This window comes from Metarhizium brunneum, chromosome 2 (assembly GCF_013426205.1).
Source record: "Metarhizium brunneum chromosome 2, complete sequence".
NCBI classification, from domain to species: Eukaryota; Fungi; Ascomycota; class Sordariomycetes; order Hypocreales; family Clavicipitaceae; genus Metarhizium; species Metarhizium brunneum.
The window spans coordinates 7,446,972-7,465,147 of NC_089423.1; the positions used below are offsets into that span (position 1 = coordinate 7,446,972).

The following is an 18,176-nucleotide window of genomic DNA, read 5'->3' on the forward strand; positions in this document are numbered from 1 at the left end:
TCCAGTTTCAAAAACCATGCGCTAATTCCCAGGTCGGGATTTTCGTGTGATTCATGGTTCTAGTTTCAGTATAATCATGCCAGAATGCATTAATCTATCTCGTTCCCAAGCGGCTAGACAGGATCTGTGCCCCTCCCCCCACTTCTTTTTCTGGTCTTATTATGCAGGGCTAGAGAGCGGGTAGTTTAATGAGAATCCTGGGCGGGGTAGGACGTACAGACTGTGTAATTCGAAGCGGTATCTCTTAGGGCGAGCTAATATATTGTACTGAAGGGTGCTCTTTATACAGTACTTCCAAGGTCGCTGCCTTGCTGTATAAACTGCTTTATGCCTTGAGGAACGAACCTGAAATGGATATAGCGGCATAAATGTAGTTGCCGGCCGTAGAACCAGACATATGTGTTTCTAAATACTCCGTTAAGGTCGGTGGTAGAAGGAAAACAGAAAGACTCGTAGTGCCTTGAGGGATAATGCTTCCCCAACACCGCGTCAATATCGAACCGAGCTGTAATATTCTCATCTGCACGATAAGACTTGGCTTAGGCATGTTAGGTGTTGGTAAACGACATGGAGCATTCTGACTCAACGCTCCTTCCCCAGGTGGTCATTTCCTGGAGGCTGAGGCCTTTGTGTCTTTCCACTCCGGCAACCTCATCCGAGCACGTATTGCAAGCCGGCTGGTCCAAGACGTGTGCCTACACCCAAGCGGCCGCAGAGATCTTGTCTTGTCTAGCATTCGTAGTATCCTGCAGGCCTCGGCGGAGCGTATGCACGCCCTACTATGTCGAGTGTAGCCTAGGGTTAGGGTGAAAGAGTCTGATTGGGGCTACAGTTTGCATTGATGTTAGTGGACAATTGTTATCGTGGATAACAAACCTGCACATGTGTGCACCTAGCATTATTAGAGATACTATATAATAAGAATAGCTCAACCCACCCTTAAGCCCAAGGATGCAATGCTAAAAACCATGCTTCTCTAGCCACTGTATCAATTCCGCTTCCGTCTTTGCCCGCATCTCTGCTCGTTTCTTATCGTCAAACTGCTTGAGCATAGATTCGTTGCCAAGGTTATATGGACAAAGTAGTGCTTGCAAGTGGAGGAGATCGCGGATCTCGTCCACACCACGAATGTTACAGGGAGACACCACCCCACACTTCTTCATTGCCGTACTCCACGCCTTGGCAACTTGCCACTGCTCGACGGATTCCTTATCTAGGTTAGGGGGTGGCCATGTAAAGTCTCCAGAGAGGATTGCCGCCTCGATCTCCTTACCCTCTTGGCGTATATTCCCACCGACGTCTTGAAGGCTGCACATGAACTCGTCAAGAGGGTTGGAGATGTAAGACCAGTCAAAGTCCAGGATAGCTGTTAATTTCTTAGTATCCTTGTCGAATAGCATATTGTTCGTCTCTGTGACGTTGTCAGTCAACAGATAGCTACCCTGAAACGGTGTATACGTACTGAAGTCTCCGTGTATCAAGTTCTTTTGATGCAGATCGACATCACTGAGAATTTTTCCAGGGCCATTAGCGGCAAGAAACTTTTCAATCCTCGTGTCTACACCATTATGCTTCCAGCCCTGAATCACCGGGCTCTGGGCGACTTCTTGGAGTTGCCCCCGTAGTTTGCTAACCCTCCATTCGGCATATGATTTTACGGGTTCGCCTGCGCGGAGAGGCGCCTGTCCGCTCACAATTCGTCCTTTGGAGTCAAATGTAACCCCGCCAAATTTTGTAGCGCCTTCTGGCAATTCGACTGTCTGAATTGCTTTCAGAACGTTAGCCATCTGCTCCAGGATCTGCTCCTTATCCTGCATCTTGAGTGACGAGAATTCAGAGTCCAAGTCAACACCAGTTCTTAGTTCAGATATAATCCACCCGAAACTCTTTTCATTGACGGCATTGGTGATTGTGGTTGGCATCCAGGCGTAAACAGCTGGGACTAACTGGGGGAGTCCGGCATGCGCCATGGACTGGCGAACAAGATACTGCACTGCTACGTCATTCTCTACGCGGTTGGTATTGTTAATTCCAGTGGCCGCTGGGTTGCTAAGCTTGATAACAATGACAGATATGCCATCAGAGGGGGCCTGAGTGGTGCCAGGCTGAGTGCCTGGGAACGAGGAGGATAGGGCTGGAGTTGCTAGCTCTACTTTAAACAAGTAGTTATTGAATGGGTACAGGTATTCTTCACTGTATGCCAGAGTCGAGATATTCAAAGCCTACAAGAAACGCAATTAGCGAATGGGCAGTCAAATTCTGCCTCGTGGCAACAATATTCACTAACCCGGAGGTCATGGCTTTGCAGGATTTGCTCAACCACAGCAAGCCGCCGCTGAAAGCCCCGTTGGCTGACATTAAGAACCATGTTTAAGTGAAGACACTGATGTAAATGAAAGGAAGCTGAAAGGAAAGTAGGGTAAATCTTGCACATACAAAGAAGAAGGTAAATTGGGTAGGCTTATAAGCGCGCTCGCTCCACTTGACCCCTCATCTACTTCATCGCCCGAGGCAGCCTGATATACGTCAATACAAGGATAAGTATGCATTGTCATCGTTAGCACTCTGTTACGGTGCTGAAGTCTAGAAAAGATCCCGCTCTGGATGGGTCCGGGGCGATGAGATTCGTGATTCCCTGCAGGCATCCAGCTAGAGTGCGTCCCTTGTGGCGCTGACGGATCCTTTGTAACTAACACACCGTTGCACTTATTATTGATGTATTTAGCCTTGAGCAGCAGGAGTTGCAGGCCTGGGCCGAAATTGATGGAGTTGGGTGGGGCAAGCGAACATGCATCCCTGAAGTCGTGTTCCATTGAACGGGCAAATACTAGGCAGCGCTATTAGTACTTTCGGGGGTGCTCATAATTTTGCGGAGGTGAGATTGACATGACTTTCATTTTTACATGTAAGATAAACAATTAGAGGGCCTCGCGGAAGACCATGAGAGCAACGTATCACCAAGTCCACGCTAGCAGACGATCAACTAATACAAAACCGTTATAGAGGTCTTTAGCTATCGCTTCTCTCTAGCTATATAGCGTAAACTGTTTCACTGAGAGGTCACATATATTTAGAAATTCAAGCAATAATAACTTCTGCTTGTTTTGCGCACAGTTGCGACTAGAAGCATAATAGTAGCTGTAGTTCACCAACTCCTTACCACACGGGAACACCCCCTAGTGCGTCCAATCCTAGCCGCACTGCGACCTGAATTGGAAAAAGTGATGAGACACTGCATCTACGCTACTAACATCCCAAGTACCAGACCTAATGGATCCCCATGCCCTCGTAATCCACTGTGTCAATAGGCTCCTCATTCAAATCAGGGTGTGCTAGCTCACGCCATCGAATATATTCCTAACGATTAAGGGGTAAGTTAGTAGCCAGATAGAGAATGTCTTGCAACGAAACTTGCCTCTAAGCAGGGAAGGACGGTGCGTACCAAGCAGTGAATAGTGTGCGCATTCAGGTCGCGCGTCATCTTGTTGCCGCTACCAGTAATGTGCCAAGCGAGAATCATTCGGAGGTTCGCGAGACAATAAAGTTTGTGGAATGTACTCTGCGTAAAACCGAATCTGTTAGACTGGCCACCTTTAATAAAATTTGGCTTGCCAATAGCTTGGTCACTAGTCCAGAAGTCTCCGTGCTTCATGGAGGAATTCCAGTAACCCGTCAAGTACTCATCGCCGTGCGATCCAATTTCTTTAGCTTGTTCTATAGTGAGTTCAGGCTTGCCAAGGATTCGATGGGCAATGTTAATCCTTTCAATAGCTCCTAGGGCAAGGTTATCGCGGATTAATAGACTGCTATATACGTCGATGCTGCGTCCTTCAACTACTTTAGGATAGGCCATAGTTCCAGCACGAGTGTAGACCTCTTCGCGGAAGTCCTCGGCGTTGCCTCGTTTGTTGACAACCATCTTACTTACGGTGTCACGAGGAGCTGGGAGCGTCATTCCAAAAGCCTGCAAAAGATCAATAAGTGAGAGGTCTAGGGCCTCTCGCTCAATATTAATGCTAAAAAGCGGTTTAATAGTCAGAATAGAATATAATATTATTAGGGATAAATATATTGCTATTATGTTAGATTCTCACCGCATTATAGTATCATTTCGGAAATCTTGGCCCGGATAACTCTCGTCGTCTAGATGCTGCAGACCTACGTCAAGCCGGCGACGAGTGTCACTGGATAGAGTGTTCTGCCAATTATCAAGCCCGCGAGCCGGCACGATAGACACAATAGGCGTACCAGACGTAACTGGGACAGCTTGAACATTATCAATAAGAAAGGACGCCAATACGCCGTAAGCAGTCAGTTTATGCATGGTGAAGATTGATCGCGTTGTATAGAATATTTTGGATAGCGTTAAATTGTGCGAGAAAAGAGGTGTGAGTTGCAACAAGAATACACCAGCTTGAGGGCATGAGGATATCGAGTTACATTTATATGAAAGGGCAGAGAACTTGGCTGGTAGCTCCCGGCCCATATGTTCTTTTACGTCTATCTCCTCAATGGAAATGATGAGTCAACTGGCAGCACGTCGGCGGCGTATATCTCCGTAGATTCGGGATCCGGCCGCCAGTTGCAAGCTTCCTTTTCCTGTAAGTGGGTTGCCTACGGAACAAAAGTTCGAATATGCTGTTAGGTTCAGTGGTTCTGAATTTGCAGTACCTCCTCTCCGGTCAATGCATTGGGTCTGGTTAGTCTGCCTGTTAGGTCCGGGGTCGGATATCGCAAATGCTTTGGCACTCCATGATGCTTGACCACACGTCTGAGCAAGCAACTAGCTCAGTGGAAATGGCCTGCAAGATATTGTTTGTTCTAAGGATGAGTAAAGAATTTACCGGCATATTCCTGATGCTTAGTATCCAAATATCAAAACGCATCGTGTTGGGAAAGAAGAACAACTTCGCGGGCTGCTTTGTACATATTCCGCGGTACGCACTACTGCTGTCCGTTGGATCGCATTTGCCTATTTAGTAAGTCATAGAACAGCTAAATTGCTTGGTGTTAATGCTGCTTTGTGTCTACATGTTGAAAAGTTGGTGTGTAGAGCAACGCGGGGGTAGTTCGGGTCGGATGCAGATGTGAACTGGTAGATACATTAATGTCTTAGGCCTTAAAGAAGAAGGTGGTATTTAGTATTACCACGATAACTACAGAGTATTGGACCAACAAATCACGCACTAAATTGTGACCATTTCGCGTGCCCCCGAGCACAGGACTACCTGTGCGGAGTAGCTTGTGCAAATTTATCTTAAAGTAGAGAAAATTTCTGGAAAACATTCAAATTTACCTTACCTTAGTCCCGAGTACTCATGATTAGAAGTCTGCCCCTTGATGTCTTCTTCGTTATTATTAGATCCTATAGCTGGAACCAACGTTCAAGGAAGTCCAACCCAGCCTGTCGTCGCTTTGCCGCACTATCCGCCTTCTCATTTCTCTCTCCCTTATCGCGTTATTTACTCCCCACAGCTTTGACTCGCTGTACAGGTCTGACCAGTTTATAATATTAAAGCCTTGCTCTGCCCCTATCGACATCGCTATCCCCTTTTCGCACTAGTAAATGTCTATTTAGAAGGAGACTCGACAACCTTGCAGGAAACCATGTTCAGTTCCATATTGACCGCTAATTCCAACTCGCAACAAAAATACAAAGCTCTCAGCTCGACCTATGACAACTTTGACAGAAACACGCATCACAAGAGGAGCCGCTTGTTCCTTAGAACAACATTCCCCATCGCAATTATACTCTGCAGTATCGCACATCTTATGTTGATATGCCACGTTATAACCCTCCTCAAAGCATTCTCGTCGCAGCTGCCAAACACCGCACAAGACCTCACACACCAAGTGTCAAACTGCTCTTGTGGCGCGACTATACATGAAGCCAGGGCTCTTGATTGTACCTTCGACGTGCTATCTGTCTCTTGACTACCACCTTCGTGTCGTGACGACGAGCTCACCGTGGAGTTTGCCGCGGGGGGACCTGGCCCCCATGGCGCATGGGACTATTAGGCGCATGAAAACGGCACGCGGCCGCTCACACTGGATGAGGTAGCTGCGTTGATAGAGAAACCCGAAAGCATCGTGTACACTTCGTGGGAATTTCATGTGCTTTATTGCTCGTTCTACTGGCGTAAACAGTGGAGGGTGTCTAGGGGCGTGGGAGCATTGTTTATGGAGGCCCGGTACGCCCTGGAGAGCCATGTGAAACATTGCCAGAATGTTTTTATGAAGGCCAGTTTGAGGAAGACGGATATAACTCAATCGGTGGTAAGGCTAGGGGGTGAGTTTTTTTGAACGGAGCTGCTTATCTAGGAGCTTTAAGACGATGTGATGAACAAGTTGCTATAAGTAAGTTAATTTTAACGCCCACGGTTATCTACGTAGCAGCCTCTAATTTATGCATATTAAATAATTTTATAGAGTTTATCTGGTGTCATAATGACATGTATTACATGTTATATACAATTAATATTTAATGTTTCCAAGCGAGGCTCGTAAGAAAAGCTGTCTATAAATCGGTCACCTATAACGGTCCCTGGTCGATGTGATTAGTTCATAAGCTCTGCATGAGATACCTGGACTAATGTCGTGATATTAACCATGTCTAATTAACCTTGATGCAAGGTAGGACTTGGAATTTTTCTTGATAATTCCTAGTAGAGGGCTGAGCAGAGGGACTCGGGTCAGGATAGCAGGCGGCTCTCTTTTGTCATGAGTTGCATGTGTACTGTAACGGTTGCATTCGGTATGCAGGACTGTGCAATGGGTAACATTGAACCTCAAGTTTGAATGGTCCCCGCCACCAGAATTGAATATGCATAAAGAGGGGAAGAAGCTGACTGCAGTTGTCAAGTGCATGTTGCACAAGGAACTTTTGAGTCTGAGTCTGATGACATCTGGGGCATTTCTGCATCAGGGTGGCGATCAATTCAATACACTCGCGCCTTCGGTTAACCAAAAAATACCATATGAACTGGGGAAACCTGTAAGTGCCACGACACATACTATACTATCCATGTACTTTTCTTGTCTTCTTCCCTCGGCTCGGGAGGCACATCCGTATGTTTAGTTTTCTACGGTAGGCCGTTCTGTTTTTCATCCTGGGCAGTGCCGCGACCCAGATTGGCATGATCAAATTCGGATAATTTTACCGTTCTATAAACTGAATCATAAACAGCGGAAACTACACCAATGCGGCTCCTCCAAAAGACATAATGATTGCTAGTATTTTCTCTGCTCAAGATGCGGTATCGGATGGTTTGAGTAGGTTCCCCATGTCTTCCAAGACAAAGATAAATAGTGTAAAGTACTAATTGCGCCACTACCAGTCATGTATTTTCCGGTTACCATTCTGTGGAAAATTTACATCAATTTACGTACAAAGCTGATCATGACACTCGTCTTCTGTCTGGTATTCCTTACGGTGACCATCACGATTTTCCGCGACAGTGTCTTCCACCCGATGTATTCTGAGGCGGCCAAAGACCATCAGGCAGCGCAGAATCCACGCCCATAGCATTAGACAAAGAGTAGATGTTCTAGACTCAAGTCTAGACCAATTGATATAGCTTCATCAAGAACAGATTTCATCATCCAGGCCACCCCGGGCCTCTGGGACTCTGGTAGTTCAACCAGGGTTTGAAGAGCCCTCATCACTCGCTTCTTTGCTTCAGTCGCAGCGGACCCAAGCACGCCCGGGAGCTGGAAGAAAACTTGCCACCCATAATCATTAAATGTTATGACGTCTTTGGTAATATTTGGCTTAGTATCGTGGAAATGGCAACCAAAGAGTGATCGAATAGATGCATCCACTATTGAATAGCGGCAATGAGAATAGAGTGAGACTTGGTTGTTTTTCCCGAATAGAGATTTTGTACAATAATCTAATATACTTGGTTGCAAAGAATCGAGCATGGAATTGAGAAAAACCCCGAAGACTTGATCCATTTTCTTGCCGGGAAGAAGCTGTTGTTTCAGGAGAGACTCTAAGTAGCGGACGAAGCTTAGCCGATCCCTGCCCCGGACATCAGTTGTGACGGCCTTGTCCCCCGCGTCGTTATGAGGGTTTGAGGTCTTCCATGATCTTCGTAACCCATCGTCACTGAACCCAAAGCGGCTGAGAACTGCATGAAGATGACCATCAAACCCCAGGTCAGGGTTGCGGTAGGTGGCAGTTACATCTGCGGGGGCAGTAATTACATACATAGTCTTTCCCTACATGTGAAGAGCCAATGGTTTATAGGTTCTATTCTAATCCTTGTTCTATAACTTTGTCGGACTCCCCGAAGAATTTTCAAGCATGCGCTTGGTTTTGTGAGCAAGTGTCGATTACGGCTCCCACGAGAACATATCTAAAAATTGGAGCCTAGTAGGGGACAAGTTTGAGTTCTGCAGGATATAGCCAAGGACGTAGTGTGAAGTTCCAGATCTACCAGGTTAACCAGGCAAGGAGGATAAAAAATGGCCACAACCAGCAGGACACATCAGTCATTGCGTCGTGATCCACGAGTAGCCTACTGTTTCAATAATTAACTGCAAGAACGAAAATGCGAAATAATAGACAGGTTATATACTTTTTTTCTCACAGTAAAAGCGGCACCGGAATGAGTCTTATACTTGCCGACTATCGAGACGTTTTTGTCTTTGTTGTTCATGCACCTTGTATATTTTCAACGCGTCCCCCCAAAAGATTCAAATTTAAAATAATCGAGGAAGGTGTCAAAGGTCCTTCGTTTTCCGAGGGGAAGAGAGTGAACGGTAACCACTATATATACATAAAGGGAACGGCTATACCTGAGGCTCTTGCCCGGGCACGTCAAATGCATAAAAGCTTGCACTTCAACTTCCTCCAAGTGCATCACAAGTCTCTGTTTCTTTGGTAGAAATAAACTTGTGCCAGGTCTAATATTTTGAATCTGGCGCCATATCAAGACGCACGGCAGTGAGTTTGCCAATCCTGCCCCTCAACCATGATGCTACCATCACTCACAAAAAGGCTCGCAGGACAAACAAAATTGACAGCGCCAAGATATTCCTCGATGCCAATAACAATACATTTGGGCCAGCAATCCCTCGTCATGTCCTGGGGCAATGGCGTGCTCAGGAGGCCCAGGTCAACGATGTCGGTGTCGTCAAGGTAGCTCTTCTACCGGCACCGAGCTTTAAGCTTGACACTGAGACTATATACAATGCCCTTTCCGAGCAGTCCAATATAAAGATGGTCTGTATCTGTTCACCTGGCAACCCTACTGGGTCTACTGTTCGGAAGGAGGATGTGAACAAGATTCTGTCTCACTCTACATGGAACGGAGTCGTCATTCTTGACAAGGCGTACATTGACTACTCGTCCTAAGACTGCCTCTTTGGCTGAATGGGTCACCGAGTGGCAAAACTTGGTAATCGTCTAAACCCTGTCCAAGTCTTTTGGTACGGCGGGCATTCGTCTCGGAGCAGCATTTGCGGCGACGCCAGTCGCCCGCCTGCTCCGCGACCTCAGCATAACCTACAACATCCCGAGCCCAACCGTAATCTTTGCTAAATACGCCATAACTTCAGGACTAGTAATCATGGCCGACAATATTGCCAAGACGGAGGCACGGCGCAACCGCTTGATTCGCGACATGACCCAAATCAAGGGCGTCGGTCGCTTGCACGGCGGTACGGAGGCCAACTTCTTGCTATTTGAAATACTTGATGAATGTGGCCAGCCGAGTAATGCTGCTGCTTGCGCCGTATACGAATGCCTGTTGAAGAAGAGAGGTATCGTCACGAGATTTCGCGGCGAGGATCATGGATGCCATGGGTGTCTGCGTATTACCATTGGCACGGAAGACGAGACGGCAAGCTTTCTTCAAGCGTTGAACTTGACGCTGAAAGAAGTGCATAAAACAGGTTTTAGCAGCGGAGCACGAGGCGGAGGTGTCGTCAATGGAAATGGCTTAAACTGGCCCCAAGAGCAGAAGCCCGGCTAACACCAAACCTCTTAACCTTACAATAGGTCGATATGTGGGTTACTTTTCTTCTTCTCCACTGGAGGGCATATTCTTTTTTTAATCACTCTAGATGCGTACTGTATATACCTGTTACTCTGACTCTGAGCTCGATTGTTGAAACATATTGGTTGTAGCGAATAAAAGGCATCTGGTTTTCTTCTTTTTACAATTTACTCAAAACCTTATTGACTATCAATTCTAAATAATTGTATTATGGTCTGTAAGCTATATCCTCCTGGTTAAGACATCGTATTATTGCAAAAGCGTAGCATGTAGTTCTGATTTACTTATCCTACGCCTATCTTGCTTCTCGTACAGGTATCTCCCGTCCCGCCGCAGCCCGTTCGTTATCCATCTCGGCTTTCTAATTGTGGTACTCACTTATTCGCATATTAGCATATGAGGTATAGTCGAAATTAATATTTGAGCCGCTCGCCTTAATAAAAGCCCATATAGCCCTGAAGAAACCAGGAACGCCGCGATATAGGTCAACATCAACCATCAGCCTCGATAATGAATCATCTTGGTCAATTTGACTGTCCTTTGCCAGCACGGCAAAGGTACGAAGATATTCTTTAATAAATTCTCGGCGATCTGACCGCGTAGGCAACGCGCTAAAGTCGCATTCGAAGCCTGCCCATTTGGAGAAATGGTTGGCGATATCGAACGCAGCAGGAGCCTGCATGGTATATTCATAGTCGATAAAGGACACTGTCTCCTTGTCGGAATCGTATGCTTTTGGAAGCAGTATAATGTTGCCACTTAGCAAATCGCAATGGGAAAAAACCATCCAGCAAAACGTCAGCTAGTGTCTAGAGCAGGCGGCCATGGCAAAACTCGTTACGTCGTATAGCCTATATTCTGACCGTTGGTCGAGCTGTTAAACAAGCCTGTTAAGTTCTCCCTGGAGTTGTGCTCGTCTGACACGTTGTAACTTAGCACTAACCGGTAGAGCAGTCATCCACTTTTGCAGAACTACCCACAGACTCGTCGAGGGCTTGGTCTGCTTCGATTCTGTTGCAGAACCGTTTGCATCATGAGCTAATACTCTTGGTGACGCGAAACAGGGTATTCGGGCGTGCCAATCTGCAAGCAATAGTGCCACAGCTAAATACACAGCCGGCTTTCGAAGATCTTCGGGGCGCGCTGGTCTACCTCTTATAAAATTGTATAGCATGCCATTGTCGAAACGAGCGAGCAGTTGGTGTGACAAGGGCTTAGTAGAGGGCTTGGGGTAGTTTACTCAATTCATCTAATAACAGTCTTTGGTATCAAAGGTCCTTGGTTTTCCTCAAGGCCTTAAAGGTCAAAGACGTCTTCAAATACAAGAAGTCGGTGAGGACCTTCTGCCCTAATCCCGTGACCGTAGCCCTTGTGTAACCAGCCATTTCCGTGTAACAGTTGGGGAGCAAGATCGAAGCGCGTTAGCAGCTTATGATTATCTATTTCTCGCTCTCGGTCTATCAGGATATCTGTGCCCACGCCATAAGCCTTTAATAAGATTGGGCCTCCATGAATGCCCTCGCCAGCTAAATCATTTCGCTTGTGAACCAGTTTGATGAGTGTGTTGTTGATGCCACTTGTGACAGGCACGATGTGTATGTGATTGTCCTTCCATTCATGCCCGATTGCTCGGAGTAGACGAAGGGCTTATTTTTCGGGGTTCTTGTGGCTGTATTATTGCGCGAGACGTGGCACATCGCTTTTGGGATTTCCGTCTTCGCTTCGATCCTGTCCACCGGGTATTCTTATTAACTATACTGGCAAATACAGAGATAGTGTCTGGTATGATATTTCTGGTATAATACGTCGCCAGCGGAGTCTTGCCAGCGTTATGAAGCATCGATATGCTTAATTGGGCAGTAGCACCTGCTGCAAAACATCAATCATGAAGACACTCAGTTATTTACCACGCTACTTGATGAGTCACCAGGATTCAAGTCGGATTATGCTGACTCCCGGCTTTCAAAGCAGGCTCTGGGCAGGGCAAAGGGTGTTGAGCAGCGGCGAAGGGCATAAAAAGCGGTCGAGACAAGAGAACAGAAAGTCAAGGTTGGAAGGTGCCACCCATTTATAACAAGACCTGAAGTACCACCAAAATTACGACCTGGTGAAGCCATTGCTCGCGCTACTATTACGTGGCAAGTGATTTTAATCCAACCGGATTGCGTGTGCCCTGGATGGTACCAGCCCGGTTTTTGGTGGGCAGCCTATGAGCGGCCTCAACGGGGACCTGGTTCTGGATTGCTTCACCTTTTGAGCGTATGGCCGAGAGGAGAGAACGACTGAAGGTTGTTCTTGGATAGTTTTTTTCCTTGGAATTTTGCCTCGGACTAGATGGATGATATAACTTGTTCACATTACAGCCTTGAACATGTGCGTGATGATGCCGGCTGTCGCTTGCAGGATGTTCGAGGAATTGTTATGCGTGTGGGCAATGCATTGCCTTTGTGCATGTTTTTTGTTCTGCTTCGCTGAGGTGGGAAGTTAAATAGATGGTATCCCAGTAAAGGTAATTGCATAGATTTCGTTTGAGCAAAATATCCCCAGAGTTCCGATGGATAAATGAGTAAACCGTGCGCCATGTGAACGATAGAATGTTCTTAAAATACTTACTCAACTCCAATATTACATGTGAACACCAAACATAGACATGGACTCGACAGCTTGAGACCTTTAGACCCGCCACTTATATAGTGGTGGGAGTTTTTATTGTCTGTAAATTATACAAAATTACCTTTGCGTTATCGCCGGCTCCACGTAATGGTTGCGCTGCCATCTGGTAATTGTATACCTGGAAAATCGAAACACCGTAAGAGCGTTTTCCAAGTCCTATCTTCTGTAAAAGACGGAAATGTTTCAATGACTGCAGGTCGTGGAATTGAAAACTAGACTAGCTTATTACATAGAGTATCCTATCCTCCCAAGATATTACAAGCTTAATATATCCTGATAGCTAACAGCATAATATGCGACAATGCCATATTAGCGGTGAGACCAAAATGAAATAATCAATAGTGCGCGTCCTGCTACTAAAGGCTTCACAATTATTCCCTTGCAAATGGAGGCCCTGATGCTTTCCTGATGCGTTCCAGCAGACGATGAGTCCTTGCAGCGGATTCAAACGTAGCATACTCAGTATTATCGCCTTTGGCAATAGCATCATAAAGCGATGCAACGTTAGCACCAAAAGGAGCAACCTCATTCGCGAGTGGCACCCTGTAAGACTGAAAGTCAATGTCCTGCACAGGCTTATTTCCAATCTTGACCTGTATATGGGCCTCTTTGTCCATGACGTGCCATAATCCCGGGCCAGTAACGATAATCTCTCCCAAAGTACCAGAAATAACCCAGCGTATACCCACCCCATCAGCGGTAGCCGGCGGTTTACGGACTAAGAGAGACGCCACTGCGCCGAGTTCGGTGATTCCCTGGACAAGTATATGATCGGGAGACGTTTTCCGATATAATAAATCGACAACTTGTCCGTCAGAATCCACTATAGGCACTGTTTCGTAGTGGGATTTCAATATAGTTTGAACTTCCGAAAAATCACCCAAAACAGTGATAAAGCTGTCGAGGACTATTCGAGATAGTATGAGTAGTGTAAGCACCTGTCGATAACGTTTCGAATTATAGACTCACGGTGTCCAAATATAATGTAAAACTCGTTGCCCCCGCGGTTCATATCGAGGTAGTAAAGCCCCGTCCTGGGGCCAAGTGTCCATACCAAGCTGGCTGGATGAAGTTAGGACATTCGAACTGAGGATTCGACCAATGTGTCCGCTCGCGACAATATTCTTCCATTTGAGGGTGATAGGAGCGGCCCTACTCTGGAGTCCCACGACAGCTTGAACGCCAGACTCCTTACCTAACTTTGTCAGGTACTCAACTTCGTCAGGGTTGGCCGCCAAAGGCCACTCGACGAACACATTCTTTCTACCGAGAAGAGCTGGTTTGACTAGCTCTAAATGCCGCTGAACGCGAACACAAACAACGACTAGGTCTATATCTGTATCGTTGGCAAGATCCGCGGCACTTCCATAAGCTTTTGTTGACGATGGTAAATTATGAAAAGCGATAGATCGCTCTGCAAACTCAATAGTAGAGTTTGCAAGTGCTATATCCTCGTGATCAGGCGATTTTTGCAAAGCGGACAGATGGGTTGAAGCAGCCCATATTCCGAAATTCGCGTTCCTCTGCGGCGTGGACAGGCCAATTAGGCCAACTCGAATTGGGGCCATAAATGAAACGGCGCGAGATAAGAGTAAAGCAGATAGGAGCTGTTAACGAGTCTAGTAGCCCTTTTATATCTTGATGTTATTTACAAGTCCGCTACTAGTAGCGTAATTCTAATCTTGAAGGCGATTAATAAAACTATTTGCGGAGTTTAACTAGGCGGTACTAGGACACGCGTAATCTAGCAATGCCGAGGGCTGCGCGATCCACGGTATCCGTCCTTGGTTTCCGTGGTCTCCGAAAACCTAGGCTCTAGAATTAGCAAAAGTCCGCGTGAAGTTAATACTATTTACAAATCCGCTGCTAGTAGCGTAATTTTAATCTAAAAGGTAATTAATAAGATTTTATGCGGATTTTACCTAGATTAATAATAATATTAAAAACTTATAAAAACCTACTTTTTTCCTATACTAATCAGCGTAAATATTAGCTATTTTATAATATAAATTATTATTCCCTTTTTTATACTCGTGTGTGCAAGAAGGCAGGTAGGCTTTGCTTTAGGAAGAATATAGAGCGTAAAAAGAAAAGATAAGTAATTAGATCTATAAACCTACGCGTTATAATTACCTCGACATAATATCAGGCACTCTAACTATGTAAGAAAGATCTAATAGTAGTATAAAATAGCCCCTATACATTTATAATTAAGCAGAGTTGTGCTTAATCAGCTCAGCAGTAAGCTCAGCCATGGCATATAGAGTGCTAGTCAAGTGACCGCAGACTTGATAAGGAAGAATGGAGGCATCAACCACACGGACGTTGGAGGTGCCATACACCTTTAGCTTGTTATCAACAACACCTCCCTGCTCACGGGGCATCATGGCAGCAGTTCCCACAGGATGGAAATTCGAGCGGTCTATTAATATAAACTTTAGCTATAGCCATGACATATTTCGCTTGGTCAGGAAACTTACAGTGCCCGTCTAACAGCCATTCTTTCCATGCAGCATCAGAGGCATCATCACCGACAACGGCAGGATCGGGAATAGTCACACCCTCGACAAGCTTCCCAAGCGGTCCAGCACTAAACGAGGTGCGGATGTACTTGGCCACCGCAATCATGCTGTCTAAATCCCAGTCCAACATAAAGAAGTTGGGGTTAATAATGGGCATCGCGGTAGGGTCAGATGAGGAGATGTGCACGTTGCCGCGAGCAAAAGGCAAAAGAGTCCAGTATTCGGAGGAGATGGCGTTATCTCCTCTGGCGCTATAGAGGATCTCAGCGATGGGGGTACGCTGCTTGAAGATAAGGTCGTACTGGACCTGAAACAGCGCCTCCAGATCTGAAGCCTTCATGATGCCGTTGCTGACCTCGGCGGTGGCTCTGGCATAATCCTTTATTTTCTTTTGCATTGAGCGCGCTAGGGAGTCAGTCTGGTTGCCGTAGATGTCGTAGACGTTGGGGTAAACGACGTGTGTGGCGCTGGTCATGTTGGCCTTGATAGCAGCGCCCGACTGGGCGTTGGTTTGATCCTGGAGGTTCTCGCCCACGGTGGGAAGATTAACCTGGACCGGAATTTTGTGCTTCTCAAGGAGGGTAGCATCACCAATACCGGACAACTCGAGGATCCCTGGCGACTTGAGGGCTCCAGCCGAGACAATAACCTCTCGGTTGGCAGACACAACCGACGTGGTTCCGTTTGCCAAAGTAACCTCGACCCCGGACGCGGTAACGTGGTCACTATTGTTAGCCTTATCCTGCCAGATAATGCGGTTGACAAAGGTGTCCACCAGAAGGTGTAGATTTTGGCGAGAGGCAACAGGCCAGTAGTAGGCGCGGGCGGCATCTTCACGCACGTTGGCTGCCACGTTGATGGTGGAGGGAAAGATGTTGAAACCGCGCATCTTTCCGCCATTGACATCCTCAACCCAGGGGATGCCTAGACCATTCATGGTGGTATTGAGAACCCCGGTGAGGTCATTGTCGGGGATATCGAAGAAACCCACATCCAGAGGGCCGGACTTGCCGTGAACGGAAGCATTGTAGGATGCGCCCTTGGAGACCTGGCTCTGGCTGGGGATGGTTAATTTCTCACTTTGCAAATAGTAGGGAAGCAGCTTCTTCCATGTCCAGCCCTCGTTGCCGATAGTCTGCCACGCATCAATCTGGACGTCTTCGGCACGAGTGTAGGCCATTCCTTGATGATAAGATTAGATCGACTTGTATGCAACCTCGAAGAAACTGCTAATTAGGAAGGGGGGAGTACCGTTGATAGCACTAGTTCCAGCCACCGCTTTACCCGCTCGAAAAACCAACTCTTTATTGCCCCCATAGGTCTGGTTGACACTTTTATATTGCCAGTCGATATCCGTGCCGAACGCCAGTCCATATCCACCAACGTCAGTGACATTGGCGTTGTTGAGCACCGATTTACCTGCCTCGATGACGAGGACGGAGACATTTCGATCTTCTGACAAGCGGTTAGCAATAACCAGGCCGCTAGTTCCACCACCAATAACAATATAGTCGTATTTGGAAGCGGTTTTGATCTGGCGGGTGGGACAGGCCAAAGTGGCAGTTAGAGTACTGAGAAGAATAAGCGGACGAAACATGGTAAAAGATAGTAAGAATGATATTTGTTGGGAAACAAATACTATTGCTTCCCCCGTGCGGTTTTATTTTATATCCCCAAGATTACTAAACCCATCTTAAACTATGAATTGCTGAATTTGTCAGAACCAGTCAGCAACAGACTCCTTCTATCTAGAGTCTTCCTGCCAGTGGAGACTGTCATGCCATTAACATAAAAGTCGGACGCAATTGCATGAAACACAATCTATGAGCCGGCAATTTTCCAATCGCCCCAGCTACATCGGTCCGATTTTCTTGGCGATCGACGCGTCACCCAGCCTCAGCAAGTCTCTCCGATAAATTGCAGGATCAGGAGAAGCAGGGGCTAGGCCTGTATCAGGGATATTCGCCTCCACCTGACTAAACTTTTGTCAGATGACCCGCAACCTTCCATCGAATGAATTCTGACTTCTAGCTTGTAGCATAATGTAGATTAACTGCGATAGGAAAGTGTCAACAGGCATCGATAGGTGCCGAGATCCACAACCTCTTATCTGCGGAAATATCCAAAAATCGCTCAACATCACGAGCCTTGTACTGTGAAACCCCGAAAAGCTATAACCCAACAGGGCCTTTAAAGATAATTGCGAACTCTCGTATGAAAAGCCTCGCCGATAGATACAGGGCCTGAAATTATAGTCCAGACACGCCTTGGAACTCGGTTTAATATCCGCTTTAAATTAGTCCCAGCTCGTCTACTTTACTCGGGTCTGGTCTATCTTGCAACGATCTGGCCCAAGGATTTGAAACTAAAGAAACTATTATATATTATTGCTCGCCTAGATTAAAGCCGGGACAGTATGCTTGCAAACCCCTTTCGGATCAACCTCTGCTTTAATCCTTTTTAGTTCAGCCAAATTATCACCGTATATTTTGTCCAGGTCTAGGAACTCCGGGGCCGTGAGCGGGAGATATGTCCCTCTCATGGAGTTCTTGCTGGCGAAGAAACGATTTCGAGCCTCAATAGCCCATCTCGCTGCTTTTTTAGACGATTCATCATCGCTTCCATAGTCCAATATCTCAAGCATAATATGTGGCTTCCGGTAGGGAAGGACAGAGGCGGGAACATCATCCGAGCAGGAGGGGCTATCAGCGCGAAGAATATGCATGTTTATACCACCGGTACATCCGGCTGGAACAGTGGCAGCTGATTCAGCCAGAACCTTTAAGAAAAACACGGCCAATGCACTACCAATTTTGGTGGTTTCTGACGCGGAAACAGGCGGGCAATTTGCCAAGGATCCAACGCCGCTTTGAGCCATGCAACTTGGCCCATTGGCTGACCGTGTTGGTCCATGTTCAGCGAGGTACTATATGGTACTCACTCCTCATTGGACAGGATTAAGACACTGGCAGCTGAG

The 18,176-nt window shown here is 46.6% G+C and overlaps 7 protein-coding genes across 7 annotated transcripts; 1 reads left to right on the forward strand and 6 right to left on the reverse strand.

Moving 5' to 3' along the window:
- Window positions 1–959: 959 nt before the first annotated feature.
- On the reverse strand, window positions 960–2,368 carry G6M90_00g052130 (uncharacterized protein; the record flags this gene model as incomplete). Its single annotated transcript, XM_014683921.1, has 3 exons — window positions 960–1,411; window positions 1,463–2,222; window positions 2,288–2,368. 3 exons carry the CDS (start codon window positions 2,366–2,368, stop codon window positions 960–962), a joined length of 1,293 nt encoding a protein of 430 aa, XP_014539407.1.
- An 899-nt stretch (window positions 2,369–3,267) lies between these two features.
- On the reverse strand, window positions 3,268–4,324 carry G6M90_00g052140 (uncharacterized protein; the record flags this gene model as incomplete). Its single annotated transcript, XM_014683922.1, has 3 exons — window positions 3,268–3,357; window positions 3,443–4,016; window positions 4,095–4,324. 3 exons carry the CDS (start codon window positions 4,322–4,324, stop codon window positions 3,268–3,270), a joined length of 894 nt encoding a protein of 297 aa, XP_014539408.1.
- A 5,251-nt stretch (window positions 4,325–9,575) lies between these two features.
- Window positions 9,576–9,980, forward strand: his3_1 (Histidinol-phosphate aminotransferase; the record flags this gene model as incomplete). The annotated part of the gene is made up of 1 exon (XM_014683923.1): window positions 9,576–9,980. One exon carries the CDS (start codon window positions 9,576–9,578, stop codon window positions 9,978–9,980), a length of 405 nt encoding a protein of 134 aa, XP_014539409.1.
- Window positions 9,981–10,365: 385 nt separating this feature from the next.
- G6M90_00g052160 (uncharacterized protein) lies at window positions 10,366–10,686 on the reverse strand (the record flags this gene model as incomplete). The annotated part of the gene is made up of 1 exon (XM_066130526.1): window positions 10,366–10,686. The coding sequence occupies one exon, from the start codon at window positions 10,684–10,686 to the stop codon at window positions 10,366–10,368; it is 321 nt and encodes a 106-aa protein (XP_065986342.1).
- Window positions 10,687–13,048: 2,362 nt separating this feature from the next.
- GAL80_1 (Galactose/lactose metabolism regulatory protein GAL80) lies at window positions 13,049–14,245 on the reverse strand (the record flags this gene model as incomplete). The annotated part of the gene is made up of 3 exons (XM_014683924.1): window positions 13,049–13,584; window positions 13,647–13,739; window positions 13,765–14,245. The coding sequence occupies 3 exons, from the start codon at window positions 14,243–14,245 to the stop codon at window positions 13,049–13,051; spliced, it is 1,110 nt and encodes a 369-aa protein (XP_014539410.1).
- Window positions 14,246–14,887: 642 nt separating this feature from the next.
- gox (Glucose oxidase) lies at window positions 14,888–16,796 on the reverse strand (the record flags this gene model as incomplete). Its single annotated transcript, XM_014683925.1, has 3 exons — window positions 14,888–15,099; window positions 15,158–16,381; window positions 16,451–16,796. 3 exons carry the CDS (start codon window positions 16,794–16,796, stop codon window positions 14,888–14,890), a joined length of 1,782 nt encoding a protein of 593 aa, XP_014539411.1.
- Window positions 16,797–17,594: 798 nt separating this feature from the next.
- On the reverse strand, window positions 17,595–18,077 carry G6M90_00g052190 (uncharacterized protein; the record flags this gene model as incomplete). The annotated part of the gene is made up of 1 exon (XM_066130527.1): window positions 17,595–18,077. One exon carries the CDS (start codon window positions 18,075–18,077, stop codon window positions 17,595–17,597), a length of 483 nt encoding a protein of 160 aa, XP_065986600.1.
- Window positions 18,078–18,176: the final 99 nt, after the last annotated feature.